The sequence below is a fragment of the Drosophila subobscura genome, chromosome U (assembly GCF_008121235.1).
Source record: "Drosophila subobscura isolate 14011-0131.10 chromosome U, UCBerk_Dsub_1.0, whole genome shotgun sequence".
Lineage (NCBI taxonomy): Eukaryota > Metazoa > Arthropoda > Insecta > Diptera > Drosophilidae > Drosophila > Drosophila subobscura.
In genome coordinates this window covers 16,951,058-16,967,135 of record NC_048534.1, presented here as the reverse complement: position 1 = coordinate 16,967,135, position 16,078 = coordinate 16,951,058, and the positions used below count along the sequence as shown (strand labels likewise).

The window sequence follows — 16,078 nt, the reverse complement described above, 5'->3', positions numbered from 1 at the left end:
TGCCATAACACTCCCAGAGTTATGCATTAATAATGCAATCGCAAACGCAGACCCAAGAGCCAAAACGAGAGCAAGCTCATTTTGGATGGCGCATACGGCAGAGAGCCACAGGCTTTTGTCATCCACTGTCGGCATGATTCATACTTTTAGAGCAGACTGTTGTGAGTGGGTGGCAGGAACAACGGGGGGAGCGGCGCAGTAGTGGCAACAACAAATTATAATGCAATTGCAAATGCGAGTCGTTTGTTCATTTGTGTGTGGGAATGTGCGTGTGTGTGTCTGGTGCATGGAAAATTTATGTGTTTTCGCAGCATTTCCTGCATTGACATTTACTTGGGTTATTACCAATGCTCTGGTTCCCTTATCCCTGTCACCGTGCCACGCCAACGCGACTCATTTCGCATAAATGCAAACAGCAATTGTCGCAGGGACAAAAACAACCTACAAAACTCTCCCTCTCTCTCTCTCTCTCTCTTTCTCTATCGCTTGCACTGTATCTCCTGTCATTTTCCTGTCTGGTTTCTCGTTTTCTGTGGTTTTTCGGCATTTTTCCGCCAATTGTTTTTGCCTGGGTTTTCAACACTTTTGTTGGAGCATTTCTGTGTAGCGATTCCGCGGTCAACCGCATCCTGCCAGCCTAGCCTCAACCATTTGAGGCAACCCAATTCTCGGTTGCATTTACAGGACTTTCACCTGCCTTTAAGCTACAAATTCCACATGAAATAATATATTTTCCAAGTAACCAAGCTCCAAGCTCAGAGTAAATGAATACTGCAGACATGCACAGTCTGCGCTTGGAGTCACAGTTTGTTTCCAGGCAACAGAAAATGACAATAAATGGATGATTTCTGACAAATTGTTGAGCTTAAGATTCTCTTTCTCAATGACTTCATTTCCTTTAAGACAGCCTGAAATTTAAGTAAAGGCAAAGAAGTTTGAACCAGTCACTGCAACTTCCAACATGGGAATAACAAAGTCAAGTTGTCTTTTGGACAAGATTATTTCGAGGTAAGGAAAATATGCAAAAAAGAAAATAATCCGTGCAAGATTTTATTTTACTCATATGCCACAGAGTACATTTCAAAGTTTGATTCCAACGCACTAATGAGGGAATTGCCTTTGCTGAATGAAGCAACTTGTTGCATCTGAAAGAGAGAGATACAATTATAATTCTGTTGATAGGAAAACTTTTAATCGGCTTAATGCATGGCGAAACTATTTAACTAATTTCAGGGGTAGGCTGCATGCCACCGCCAACGAACCTGCAACACACCAGAGTTGAGTCGGGTCCTGTGGCTGTTCGATAGCCTGCTCGTACAACCGAAAATGTATCCACAAGAGTCAGAGTCGGGAGTTCTGGGGAGAGATAGAGGGTGGGCTGGGACATATCGCACTTAGCTGAGTATGCATAAAACCGTAACGGTACATAATTTCAATGCTTGCACAAACTTTAATTAAAACGACTTTACCGAGCGCTAAACATCAACGCCCCCAGGCGACAAACTGCACACACAGATACACCAGCAGAGATACAGATACTCCACAGCACACATTGATGGAGGGACATACATACATATATGTACATACATACGTAGATTCACATTGCTCCACACTCTGATCTGCTCTACTCTGCTCTGCCGCTTGACATGACGCTCCTAATGAAGTGCATGAATACCTTCAACAACATGTGGAACAACCTGAAACTATGTCCGTGTGGGAGATGGTATACATGTATGGATGTATCTATGGAATGGGGCGTGTAGCTACGAGTATGTGCGTGCCCATAATCATTTTGATGGGCACGTAAAACTCAAACTAAAATCACTCGAGCGTTGCCGAAGCGCAACCGCCGCAGAAGCAACAGCAGCAGCAGCAGCAGCAGTAGCAGTTGCCAAAACCGACAAAGAATACAGAAAAACAACATCAGGGAGAGGCCGGGAAACTAATATACAACAGTTGCACGTGACTTTGATATTGAAAATGGTATGCTCCTGTGTGTGTTCTGTCTGTGTGTTGGTGTATGTAGTGTGGATGTGTTTGAATAGGCCTCCCGTGGCGCTGTGCTAAGTATGCTATACAAAATAGCATTTCAACATTCATGGCTAGGCAAACATCCCCATAGATACACAGATACAGATACAGATACTCGCAATAAACACATGGAAACTCACTAACTCACTCACTGACTCACTCCTTAAACAACTGCAGACCGTGTCATGCTGTCGGGATTTATGCGGAAACTTTGGTTTCTATTTAATAATATTTGTTTACGCCCCGGTAAGGGGGTGCCTTAAGTAGACTTAAAGTTGGCAGAAAGTGAGGGAGAATTTTCTACTAAACATATGCTAGTTTGCCGTACTGTTCTGAATATTAATCGTTGAAAGTGTAAATTTCTGTGATTCATGGCTCGATCGAAAAAAATAAATACGTTCTGGTCAGCACTGATTAAACGATAGCCGCAGGACAAACTTTAAGCTTTTCCCGTAATAGCCCCAGCTGCACGGTAATCTAATGCAATAATTAGGTAATTAATCATATTAAACACTAACGCTACACACAAACAGGCACGATGCACGCACCGCTGCCAGACTACCCGCCAATTGGTCATTAAGTCAGGAGAGAGCCGCCCACACGCACATCCCATTCAATGTTTTCCTTTGGTTTGGAGCCCCCATTCTATAAATTCCTTTTGCTCAGAGATAAGCGGCAGGCCATAAACTGCTAATTAAAGACAAACAAAACACTTTAAAAATCACAATGAACTGAAGAGCCCAACATTCCCATTCCCAGCCCATGGAAAACCCAGACGACCCCCACGCCTCTGGAAAGCCTCTCGAAAGCCTCTGGATAAACCAGACCATTTGTGGTATAAAAATTGAAAAGAAAATATTTAATTATAAACGCAAGAAAGCAGACGGAAAGTACGGCACACATAAAGCGTTTACCTGTTGAAGACAACGCATCTCTCCGGTGGAAAAGTGCGCGGGAAATGTGGAAAAGCCCCAAAAGCAAATATGAGAGGAGGCTAATGGAATTTATTGTTCTCCTTTCCGCAAAGAAATTTATGATAATGCAAAAATAAAGTATTCAAATAAAGATGCCAAGCAGCAGACTGTTCCAGTTGTTGATTTCATTTTGCCAGTAAATTTAATGAGTTATAAAAGTCGTACCTGCGTATCCTGTATGCCTATCCTGTATTTCAAGGATAAGTTATTACTTGGAGCCATTTTGAATTGATGTTTTATTGTGTTAACATTCAGAACGAGTTCCAATAATAAATAGAATAATTATGAATTCATCATAGCTGGTTGGAGCATTAAAATCCCATTCAAATAAAATAAAAATCAAAAATGTCCAATAAAAAACTACTTCTAAGTGAAATTTAATTTCAGAATTTCAATATAACTAAACAAAAGTCCGTGGCATTGCATGCCTGACAAACCAATTAGGCTAACTCAGATGATTATGAATGAATTGCAGCAATAAACAAGCGAATTAGATACAGATACATATCCATAGAGAGAGACCCAAACACCGAGAGATAGAAAAAGAAGGAGCGGGGAATTGTAAAGAGGCAGAGAGGGAAGGCTAAACAATTTAAAGCCCATCAATTCAGGACAAGGCAGGGCGCGTTGAAAACAATTGAGCAGTTAATGTTTTTGTTTGCCCAAAGTCCACGAACAATAAAATGGTGGAAAAACCGTGGGATACAAAAATACAGACACTACGAAGTAGTGGCGGGGGAAGCCATGCCACCAGCTTGGGGGTTGGGGATAGAACAGTGCCTAAAATAGGGGATTGAAGAAAAAACGGCGTCCAAAGTGGAATATTGGGTGATGGTACAGTGCCCCCAAATGGGGAGTGTGTATAAAACTGTGCCTCAAATTGAAGTTGGGAGAAAAAGCCTTACCCCCTGGTGGAAAAACGAAAAGCATTTTCGACTTTCCTTTAGGGTTTTCCTAGGCATTTCTGTGGGCAACGTTTCGGGCCGAAACTTTTAATAATTGAAATAAATAAAATACAAAAAAGGAAGCAAACATTTTCAGGGGACTGCAGAGGTCGTAGAAACGCCTGGGAAATCCCTCGATGAGTGTGGCCCAATCTATGTTTGTATATCAATGAAAACTCATTTAGAGCCATAACAAGGGGAGGCCGGATATTTTATAAATAATACTACGGATACATGGCCCCGTTTTATGCCCGCCGGACACTCGTGTTCTCTCTACAGTAGAAGAAAATTTAATCAAGCGACGGCCAGGCGAACTATTTTCGCAAATTCATTTACGCATTTTCATTTTGGGGCCCTGCTGCCCCCCCGACTCTCTCTCTCTCTCTCTATATCTCTCTCCCTCTCCATGCCAAGGGGCATGCAAAACGTTTTTTAATCCCCAGCGTTGTTGGGGCAGCTCTGGATTCCTGAACAAACGCATTGGCCAATTTGTGGCAAGCTGCAAAAAGGAGAAAAGAAAAATGAATAAGTTAAACTGAAGGTTGAAGGCTGGTGCCGCCGCAGGCCCTGTAGCTGCCACAAACTGAGGCATTGACAAATGGGACGAGGCCACGGCCACTGACCGGTTTTCTCGGTCATCTATAAGTTTCAGCCTCCATTTTAAGGCGTCCTCGCCAAGAGCATTCCCCACCCCGACGCTGTTGACAATTATCCTAATGAGTGTGAGAAATGGAAAGTCGTATCGCATCATCGCCAGTAAAAGTAAATGAAGTCTTTCTAAGGTTGCAGTTTTCTTTAAAAACTTGTGGGATTCATTAAAACTTGGGGTGTCATTTGCTGTTAAAGTTTTGGCATAGATATGATTCGTGGTTTATTCAATTTTCTAGTGATTTTTGCAATGAGGTTTCAAGCATGGTCAGAAGCTACTGCCATGCCACATTAAGGTTTTGTTGATACTTCCCACCCCCACAGTCACACCAGTTTTCTAGGGCCTTGGCTCCTTTTAAAGTATGCAAAATCGATGTTTAAATCAACATTTCAAATGGCTTTTCCTTAACATATTAAAGTGGTTGAGTCTTAAATATCCTTCCGACTATTTGTGACTCCTTGTTAGGTGCTTTGCCAACACAAGGATAAGTATGTTGATCCAATCAGAGGGAACAGCAACCCAATCGTCACTGCCACTGCCACGTCCCAGCCATCTCCTAAAGACTCCACCCAACTCCAGCCGCATTACGTTTTTGGCTGAATATATTTTCTTTCGGATTTGCGGCGTCTGTCATCTGTCGTCGGTCACTGTCGTTGGTTGTGCCCTGTCCCTGGCCCATCCGTGGCGGCTCTGATGCTCACGTCCCGACCTCTAACCCTTGGCTGAGCTTGCATTATTATCATAGATGGTAAGAGGGGAGATTTTACTCGTATTTTATATTTATTTTTATATTATTCGAGGGCAGAGGAGCTGCTCTACATTCAATAACTGTGAATAAAACTGAATAAAAACTGAATGAATGAGCTGCTGGCTAACCTTGCCGCTGGTTCTGGGGCACGGCACCAGAATCAGCACCGGGCACACAGCTTTTGCTACTCTGCTTTGTGTTCAGTTTATTAAAATACATATTTTTCCCTCCCTCACTTATCTTTCTCCCTCTCTCTATACAGACAGAACGAGAGGGAGTGCGCTTTCCCTTTTGTGTTTGTGCTTTCTTTACTCTTTAGCTTTGGAAAATGTTGCAAAAAAATTCCTTCATTTAAATTATATATTCCTTCTTTTTTCTCGAGTCGCCGCAGGTCAAAATGTCAGCAGGAACTGGACGATACATACAAAATGTGTGTTTGAATACTTGTGTATCTTTTAGTGGCTCTTTCTGTAGGGTATTATGGGTTTTAGAAGAGGCTTGGAATGAATTCCAGAATGAATACACACTTACATTTGTGTTCACACATTCATTGTCTGTGACTACATAAATATTCCAATTGAATTTAAATGTAATACGTTTGCCAGGGTATCTCAGTCTTCTTCATCTGAAATGCAGTCACCTTTCCTTATTTTATTTCATTTGTTGGTCTTTTGGCCTCTGCATATTTTATGCCCATTTGCATGTTCTTTTCAGGTCCTCGCAGTTTTTTGTGGTCTTTCGCTCTCGAAGATTTATTTGTCAGATACGCTCTTTTATTTGATTTATGATGCTGCCCTTACGAGGGGGTCCCGACGGCGGCCCCCAAGATAAGCAGCCACCCAGGAGAATCCTGTCGAAACCTGAGAGCACTGCCTACAGTTCTATCCACCTGTTCGCCCGCTTTCGGGCTCTTCCACCTGCCCTGCCCAGCCCTGCCCACCCCTCGAGCGACAATGAGCGACAAGAAGGCACTGAACCCCCATCAGCCGGTGCTGTACATCGACCATTGTCGCTACCGCGAGAATTACCGTCGGGAAGCCCTCCTGCTGCATGCCTCACTGGTGGAGGCATTGCGTGCCCTCCACCCGCACGTCAATCTGCAGCTGCGGATCAACGAGAACGGCCCGCCGGAGGAGGGTGCCTTCGAGGTAGCGATTGCCGCCACTCCCACCGAAACCAGCTCGGACAGGCAGCAAATCTGGACGGGTCTGAGGCGGGTTCCGTTCGCTTCCAAAGTGCCACATGTGGACGACATAATCACATCGGTTTGCCATGCTCTAAATTTGGTGGGCGATGATGATTCCACAAAGAAGGAATTACGCCGGAAGATAATGTCGAATCTGAGACGCAGCCGTAACATCCACAACGCGGAGAAGGAATAGCAACACAAGATCCCAGGGAAACAACAGCAAGAGAGTGGTAGAAAGGAGTGCGAGGGGTGCAGGGCAGTGCTAGGGAGCTACTCAAAATGTGGGTTAATATTTGGAGTTTTAGAACTTAGGACACATGATGCAATAAAATTTAAATAATTTTACCTACGAATCCAATATCTTTTGCTAATAATCACCCGTGGATGATGGTCGTTGCATCTCTCTAAGCGACACGAGTGTGAACTTGCAATGCTAATAGCCCCCTGGCTGTGTGTAAGATTATCCACGCCCAACCTCACATTTCGCAGCGATATCTGAGCAGCAGGATATCTCAGAAGGATAACATTAAGGAGCCGAAACTAATGAAAAGACAAACTGTGTGCAGAAGGGAGCTGGGGCCGGCTGCCACTTTTGCTGCGAACTAAATTGTGATGTGTAACTGCATACAGAACGCCGCCAGTTATGGCAGGAAGGAAGCTTGCCAAACGATGCAAATGAGAATTGCAGAAGACGTAAGGAAGGACCCTTTCATCTCTCTCTCTCCCCCGCTGGAATGTCTGCTCATTTTGGCAGAGGGAGAAGGAGCCACATCCCCTACCCCGCTTGGACTTTTCCCCAGAATCTTTGAGAAGCTCGAAAGAGGAGCTCAAGTAGAGTGCTGCTGCATTTCGGCATCATTGCATCTGGTTGAGCAGCACAGTGGGCGAAAGAAGTCTGTGTCCACACCCACACACACACACAGGCAAACAGCGCACAATAAATCCCGTTCGTTTCCTTTAAAGTAGTTGTATAATATTTTCGTTGGCAAAGTATTTCGTTGGCTGTCGCTGCCGTCTGGCTCTACTTTTGCTTCTGCTTCCGCTCTTATGACTTAAGTTTTCAACACACGCACTGAGATGAGAGCAGCCAGTAGCAGCACCAGCATCAAGCATCAGGCACCAGCCCACGCACTCTCATTAAACTAAAAACCTGTATGGAATCTATTATGATGGCACCACATGATGCCCTTTACTTGAGTTTATTTGCAACAAAACCCAAACAATTTTTAGATACAAGTGGGTATAATTTAAATACATATTTAAGTAGCTTTCGTACACAAATTTCACAAACTTAAATCTCAACTCAAATTCATATTTTATCACATAATAGTCTAGAAAGTCTGGTTCCATTCAGCAGCTGTTCACAAATTCTAGATACCCTGCCTGCTCCCAAAGCACTCTGGCAGACATGTGCCTAGGCGGGACGTGCTGGGAGAAGCTGGACCTGGAGTTGGGGGAAACGTCTTGAAAGGCAGCATAAGTAGTAGAAAACAGCAGCATATTAATCTTGCAAAACAACAACCGGCCAAAACAATAGCTTTACTCGTACTCCGTGCAGAGCCGCGAAGACAGCATCAGTGCACAAGAGTCCTTGCACTCCTTTCTGCCTTTTTACTGCCTCCCTTTACAGACAAAACGGAACACATGAAACTAAAGCGTTTTTGTTTTCTCCCCGTATTTTTGCACAAAGTAAATGAACTTCATTATAAATAAAACGTCTCTCTGGAGTTTGCTTTTCTGCCTTGCTGTGCCTTTCTTTTGTTGTATTTTCTTTTTTTTTTTGTTGGGCGGAGAAAGGCTTCGGTTTCAGTGTCAGTCGGGATGTTAACAAAATGTTTGTGAAGAGTGTAGAATACGCCTTTTGTTTCTTAGCATGTTAAATGAGGATTGCGTCATGTCTGTCGTTCTGGCTCTGTTGATGCTTGAGCTAAGAAATGGTTGGAGAACCAAAAAGTGTTGGCTTGTTTGAAGAGTCAGAAAGTATGCCAGATTTCTGGAGAAAGTTATGGAGATTTTTACTAGAATCTTTTTAACGATTTCACTTTTATTTTAAGCCTTTCAGAAAGAAGAAACCAAAGAAAATTGTACATAGATGTGGAATTGGAATTGCTAAAAAACATCCATCTTAATCGAGCATCCTCGATGGCAGAGTTCTCATCATTCCCTCGTTTTATGGTTTTTGTACTTGCAGCTTCCTAATGCATTTCACCCATCCCTAAATCATTATAAATTCTAATTCTCTTTGAGCATTTTCTTACCATCATCTTTTTGCTACTGCTTTTCTTCCCCTTTTCATTATCATCTTTTTGCATTCATAATAAACTTTCGTGTCATTTCTACTTGCTGGTGCAGCAAATATTTAAAAAAAAATGTTACAAAAAATTGTTTGAAGGAAAGTCAAGGGAAATTTAATGCTGTATACGCAGATTTTTCTCCCCAGGAAACCGCTCCACATAATGTCAGACCATTTGCCTGGCATTTTAAGGTCTTTCCTTTCTCCTTCCCTGTGAAAAAAAAGTCGCATCTAAGAATACTTCAATTTGACACTGTCGATCGTCCCGATGACATTCAATTAGCGAGCAATAATTTGCCCAGCGCTTTTCCAGCTTTACAGCTACAGCATTGATAGGTGATAAGTGATTGGATTCTGTTCTAGACGTTTACAGAAATTTCCGATTCTCCTTTTAATGATGAACCATTAATTAATGATGGTATATCATATATTTTCACTTTCATGCAGTATGAGAGTTCATGTGTCATGAGAGTTGTAAAGAAAAAGCTTCTTGAAGATGCATCAAATATACATCTTCCTACAGGATAGCTTCTAGTCCACAGTTTCCATTTCCCGGATAATTGTAGTTTTTCTACCCATCTCGTTCGTTTTTCCATGTTTTAGACTTCATAAGGAAATCAGATTTGAAAAGTTAATTAAGTTTCTCTTCCAACTTTTTTCCCAGCTGCACATTTGATGCATTGATGCATTGCGCAGCAGCTTTAACGAATTTGTATGAAATAACTGGAACACTTTCAATCATTATTAAAGGTAATTTCATGCTGCCAAAAAATTATTTAATGGAATCACGAAAAAAGCAGGCGCATGTTAGATGGAATTTTATCTATGTCCCCGCTAATTGGTGTTAAAGTCGATGTCGTTTGTTTGTGAATAATTTGAATGTTGGTTTAGAATAATTATTATCGTCATTGATGGGTGGCTTAGTATTATCACAGTCATCAGTGATTCAATGCTGCTGTTTTTAATTAACAAAATTGCCATCAATGTTTCATGACAAGATTTGACCGCAGTTTTGCTGCTAATTTTCAGTTTGACACAGATTTCCAGTTAAATTATGAGATGAGATTTCCATAAAAAAAAAAAAAAAATTCAGCATCAACACCTAAATCTGCTTAAAATATTTCAATGTTCTCGTGAAAGGAAGGAAGCTAATCTTAATCTATACAAGCTACGATTTAATGCCACAAGATTCAATCGGAACTGCAGCTTAGTTTTCTCCCATAGCTCCCATCAAGGTTAAACCCCTCAGGGCGAGTCCGAATCTCAAACGAATAAAAAAGTAGAACAGCTGCCTCCAAAGTCAATTTCGACTTCAATTAAAAGCCACCTGCAAGGAAAAGAAATGCACGGGAAATGCAAATACAATTTTTGACATTTTTCCCAGAGCGAAATGCAGACAACGGATGGATACTCGGAATGTGGGCGGTGGACGAGAAAGTGAAGGTGGTAGGTGGGTGAAACGACGAGGTCACTGGGCCAGTACTGACCTGAATGACAAGTCAAAGGTGGATCTATCTGTCTGTTAGCCGGGAGGCTTTTTGGATAGGCAAGACAAATGCAGAATGCAATTGATAGAAAAAAAAGGTTTGTGTTGGAATACATTTCTAATTGGTTTCGATTAAAAAGAATAATATTTAAGCTTAAAATGAAACAACCATTTATTAAAGAAAAAGCAATATTCAATTTCTTTTATTTTAAAGCCACTAAAAAAACATTCCCCAAAATTAAATTGAAATTATTTCTCAGTTCCGGCTTCATCTAAAATATAAAACAAACAATTTTTGAAATTCCACTTCAAAAGTAGTCAAAATTCAAAATGAAATCGCGGAATGGCCCCCCATTCGAACAGCCCCCCGACACTCACATGACAACCACTTCCCCTAAAATCCTGCCAATCGCTTTGCTCCGGCGACTGTCATTTGTGATGATCTATGACGGGGACCATAAATTTTGACTGCTTTCCACCGGGCTGCGGGGCAGCGCGTGACGGCACAACACAATCGTTTGACTGCTGGGACTGTCACGAGCCGGACATATCGATGGCCCGGGTTTTGAGAATTGAATTGAATTTTGGGTACATTTTGAGGAATTATTACAACTATCCTTTTTGAATGTACGGGGGCGCTAAAAACTGATTGCCGGAAATGCCTGTAATCGCTTGCACATGTGGCTAAACCCCGCGGGATGGGAGACTGAGGGTCTGAGGTTCGGGAAGTGGTTTATTGCTGATTGGGATTGGGTGGCATTCGCATGGGGCCTTTGTGGCAGCCATCGGTTTGTTGCAGTTTTTAGCAGTATTGTTATTATGTTTGCGGTGGGGCAAGCGGGCGCTTGTTAATGATTTATGCATTCGATGTGCATAGAAATGGCATTGCCGAGCCAGGGGCTGGCTCCAAGAGTGGCTGCAGGGGGGTGGCTCTGCTAATTTAAATGCACATTTGGGGCACTTGCTTGGTCCAGGGGAGGCCCTACGGTACGAGTATGTAACCGCATTGCCGTCGACAGCCGTCGACTTCTGTGATTTATGTGCTCTCTCTCTCTCTCTTTTTGCGGCTATTATGTCAACAGTGGTGTGCTAGGACCAACAGTAACTGTTACTTCAGTAACAGTGAAGCATTAACAGCCATTCTTTAACATTGTTGCCTTAACATTGTTGCCATAACAGCGGAAGAGTTCCTCATTTTGCTTTTAAGAGTAAATATCCCAAAGAGCACACACTGTTAACTTGCTCATGCTCTAACATTGCCCTCTCTTCGCATGTTATTACTCTTCGCACCATTTCCAACTGCTCTATGAAACCTCAAAGAGCGTGCTATGTTAAGCAGGACAACATTAGGGCTGTTGGCGCCCATTAGCCAAGCGGCATAGGTCAGTAATTTCAGGAGAAAAACAAACACAAAATCTGAGCACGTGACACCATAAATCATTTGCCTTAACTCCACAGTTTTAACCCTGCACAAGAATACACACAGCTCATATTTTATGCCAGTGGCCGTACAGATTATGGAATCAAAATATGGTCAACTTTAAGTGTCGAACTTCTTTAAACAGATCCACAGGAGTCCACCCTTTATTCTCACCTTTCACTTAAATCATAGACTTCAACCGGAAATCCATCCATTAGGTTTATGTATCTTTTGCTTGGTCATGCCACATTTCGCAAATAAAAAGAGTTTTATTTTCAGTTTGCTTTTAATTATGTTTCGATTATTGGCAGTCATTGTCCATTGGATAATGACTTAAACTTAAATATGATTTTATGATTCTATCGCTTTCCTATCGTTCTCTCCCCTTTCTGTTGACCAAAAATGCATTAAAAATTCAGCTCAGTCATCGAAAGATCTAGGAAGGGAAGGAGGGACACGACCACAGGACAAAGGGGTTAAACACAAAAGAAGCCAAAAAGGAAAGCAGCCCAAAAAAATAACATTGGGCAAACCCCCTCAGCAAAAGATACTCTAAATGGGATACTCTTGTATCTGTGTCTGTGTGCTGCTCACGTTGCTATTTAAAATTCATTTAAGTGCAAAACAATGACAGCAAATGGCAGCGGCATTGGCATCAACGACTGAGAGATACTCTCTAATGGGGCAAAAACCTCAGGCAGGCCCCGTGTTGTGAGTGTATAATGGGCCAGTGGCATGACATTGGGTTTGGCTTTCGGCTGAGCCTGCAGTCGCAGCAAATTACGTGAATCGGCGAATTTTGGCTACAAGATACGGCCAACGACAGCCACATAACGACGGTGTGGCCAATTGGCGATTAGCATCACTTTTAGGCGACCGGGAACAGGGGCAAGGAGTGGGGCAGAGCAGTTAGCAAACAGCAGGAAGAGTACTGGAGCCGCATGCAGGAGGAGTAGTGTAGAGGATTCCTGGACAGGATAACAAAACAAGGGAAAGGATGAAGCCCAAAAAGTGTTTTGGTGCTGGCGCCCTGCGAAATGCAATGCAAAAACAAAGGAAGGCGTTTCGGTATGCGAGTCTATCTGCGAGTGTGCGAATGTATCTGTAGGATCTGTAGGTGTGTGCGAATGCCAGGGAACGTGGCATGACTGTAAGTGATTGTAAGCAAGTGTGAGTGCCTAATGAAGCCATCGTTCGATGACCAAACGAGTGAAAAAGGAAAGGGAATTCACCATTCCCATTGGTGGCCCAAAGAGGAAACGGGTGTATCAGGTTCATGATTCTTTTGGATGGATTCAAAGAAAATTTGACTATGAATAAGTGAGTAAATGGATTCTTTCCTATCTTTTCAAACATTTCTATCTTAGTTCCATCTGCGGTATCACCTAGTCCTGAGTTTACAACCTTAGATCCTTGGCTCTTTTCCTCACTTTGTCTTTTGCTTCTCATTTCCCACTTTTTTGCGCCTAAGGGCTTTAAGAATGACAATAACGACAGCAACAACCTCAGAGTCGGGTCAGAGCAGAGCAACAGCCAGACCCAGCCCCAGCCCCACCCACCTTTAGTTGTAGGCTGTGGCGTAGACAATGGGACCCTCTCCTCTATTCAGGAGACAATGATGACGCCAAAATCATTGACGAGGAGCTGCCACACACGGGTGCGGAGCGGACAGGAGCCCGCCTGGATTTCGAGGACTCAATGCCGTGGTCCCGACGAGTGTCAATATGAAAATGAATGCGTGTGGTTTTCTTATTCCATTTTTTTGTTGGTCCTTTTTTGCATCACCGCTCTCCCCCTACCGTAACCCCACGCTGCGCTCTGCTCCGCATCTATGTGTTGATATGAATTATTCATAAAATGGCAATGGCACTCGTAGCAGCGGAAAGAACAAGAGCAAAGTCGTGACGAAGCCATTGGAATGTGTGTAGTCCCCCACCGAAAAAAAAAACACAGCAGAAGACAAGAGGAAGGGCACTTTGCTGGCGCTGTTGTGGATTGTTTGTGTACCCTTTTTTGACGGGTATTACTGATTTTAAAAGGTTTTCGCAATACAGAAAACATTTTCTAAGAAGAATAAGATATTAATTGAGGAAGTGTGTAGAAAAAAAGGATACGAATGGAAGGATTATTTACCAAACCGATTTTGTTCTCCTTAACTCGGATCAGAATTAATATAATTTTAATATATATAAGAAAGGGTATCTACGGCATTCACCTTCGCTGTTATCTTTCCCCTATTTTAGGTACTTTTTGGTGGATTCCTGTGGCACCGCGCAAGTGCACAACACATGAGGCAACAGCAATGAGACGCCATTTGAGACACACATGCACATACACACACCTTTGTGGGGAGGAATGGAGAGGGGCTGGAATAACTATGCGACATAAAATGTAACGAGGCTGACGAGAAGACGGCACATCTTTGAGGCCTCTTTGTGGCAGGTTAACTCATGGAATGAACTACCGACTGTAACCCTTGAGTGACCCTTATTTGCTTCAAAGATCTGCCCAAAGTTACCCACAACCCTTGATGCAGAGTCTATCTTTAAGATGCATTTAAGTTAATTTGCTGCTGTTGCTGCATTTTCCCACCGCCAAGCCGTCAGCTAATTAGTAAATTGGAAAAGCAGAAAGCTTATTATGTCGATTGCAAAACTTTTACCCACTCGAAAATTGCGTATAAATCAAGTGGAGGGTAACATTTCTGTTACCTTTTCGAGTGGAAAATGCATAATTTCCCAAAGCAGAGCGAAGTCAACAATAGCATAAACATTTGTCATTCTCATTAGCATTAGCCCTACCCTACCCTACCCCTAATACTACCCTCTAGATCCCCTTGAATCCTGCCTGTATAACAACGACAAAATCCATAATGTATCCCCAATCAAATGAACCTAAAAAAGTGGGGGAAAAAAGAGAAAAATTAATCAAACTACCAGCAAAAGGCAGCAAAAAAAAGTTTCCCTTCGACAAAAAAAAAGGATTGGGAGAAAGAGAAGAAAAATGGAAAAGTGAGTCTCCATATTTGCATATGAATTTGCATATGTCTATGTACGTCTCTATATGTGTGTATGCGTGCATTGGTAATACGAGTATCTGTGTGTACGGTGGCCCCATATGCACTTGTATTGGTGGGGGTTAGCATTGCAAATGTTCGCGACTTTCGCTGAGGCTGAAGCTTATTCAAATGATCTCAAGAGTGCTTCTGCTTCGCCCAGATAGTGCGCGCGGGGGTGGATTTGGAGTCGACTTGGAAGCAGGCCAACAGACTCCATATGTAAGCTCCAGTTATTGCCTGAAGTAGCACCTCCTGTTGCAGTAATTAGCTTGGGAATTGGGACACAATTGATTAACGATTGCTTTAATCAAACAGAAACCTGCTATGATACAGATACAGATGATTATGATTATTCCTATTCGTAGGAAACTTTAGCTTGGCTCTTTCACATTCAAAATTACTCGTAAAATTCAATTTTAAGTGTAACTATCAAAAGAAATTTAAGTCGAAATAAATGTAATTTTCGTGTAATTTTCATCCATGTCCCATGTCCCATGTCCTTGACTTCAAGGGAGCTTTAAGAGGGCTTCCTCCACTGCGTTTGCTTTCATATCCTTGAACATTATAGACCCTTTGTAGCGCCTAGGCATACTTCATTTGTGGCGGTAATAGTTATTTGGCCAACAGTAAAAACAAAAAGGATATAAAACAATTATGGTCCCCGCGCTGCACCGCATAAAAACCAGAAGGGGCCACAACCTTTGACAAACTTTGTCTCTCGTCACAGTCCTGCGACTGTTGCTGTTGCTGTTGCTGTCGCTGTCACAGCGTTACGCACCGCAGGACTCGTCCTGCACTTAAGGCGGCCTCCACGCCTCACCCTCAACCCTGGACACGTACATAAAGCCTTTTGTCGCGAGCAAACAACTAACTGACTGACTTGCTAATGAAAAGTTTATTGCTCAGCGGGTGGATATACTTAGAGGGGGCTGGTAGGCAGGCTATGGAGTGGAAGGGAATGGCTTTGCCTCTACCTCTGCTTCATATGAATGTGTGGCCAAGCCTTTCGAAAGATGCCCTTATAGAGGTTGCTGTCACCATAGCTAGAAGTTTCTGTCTTCTGTCCAGTAAATTTCTTTCCGCTTCTGTGTAAGTTTTCAAAGGGTATCTACTAATGCCTTACATTTCTCAACATCTTTCCCCTCTCTCACAGTTATTGTTTCTATGGCCACTCCTGTTGTTGTCCGTTTAGTGCTAATATTATTTACACCGAGGAGGCAGGAGTAAAAACTTAAACCAGAAAAGAGACAGAGCGAGAGGGAGCGAGGAAGGAGAAGAGGGAAAAC

At 42.7% G+C, this 16,078-nt stretch overlaps 1 protein-coding gene across 1 annotated transcript; it reads left to right on the top strand.

Annotated features, from left to right (window-relative positions):
- The first annotated feature begins 6,176 nt into the window (after positions 1–6,176).
- Positions 6,177–6,806, top strand: LOC117900796 (selenoprotein BthD). The gene has a single exon (XM_034811278.1). It carries the CDS (start codon positions 6,300–6,302, stop codon positions 6,726–6,728), a length of 429 nt encoding a protein of 142 aa, XP_034667169.1. The 5' UTR covers positions 6,177–6,299; the 3' UTR covers positions 6,729–6,806.
- Positions 6,807–16,078: the final 9,272 nt, after the last annotated feature.

Excerpts from the sequence above, each read along its gene's own strand:
- LOC117900796 (XM_034811278.1), top strand. The coding sequence starts at position 6,300 with ATGAGCGACAAGAAGGCACTGAACCCCCATCAGCCGGTGCTGTACATC.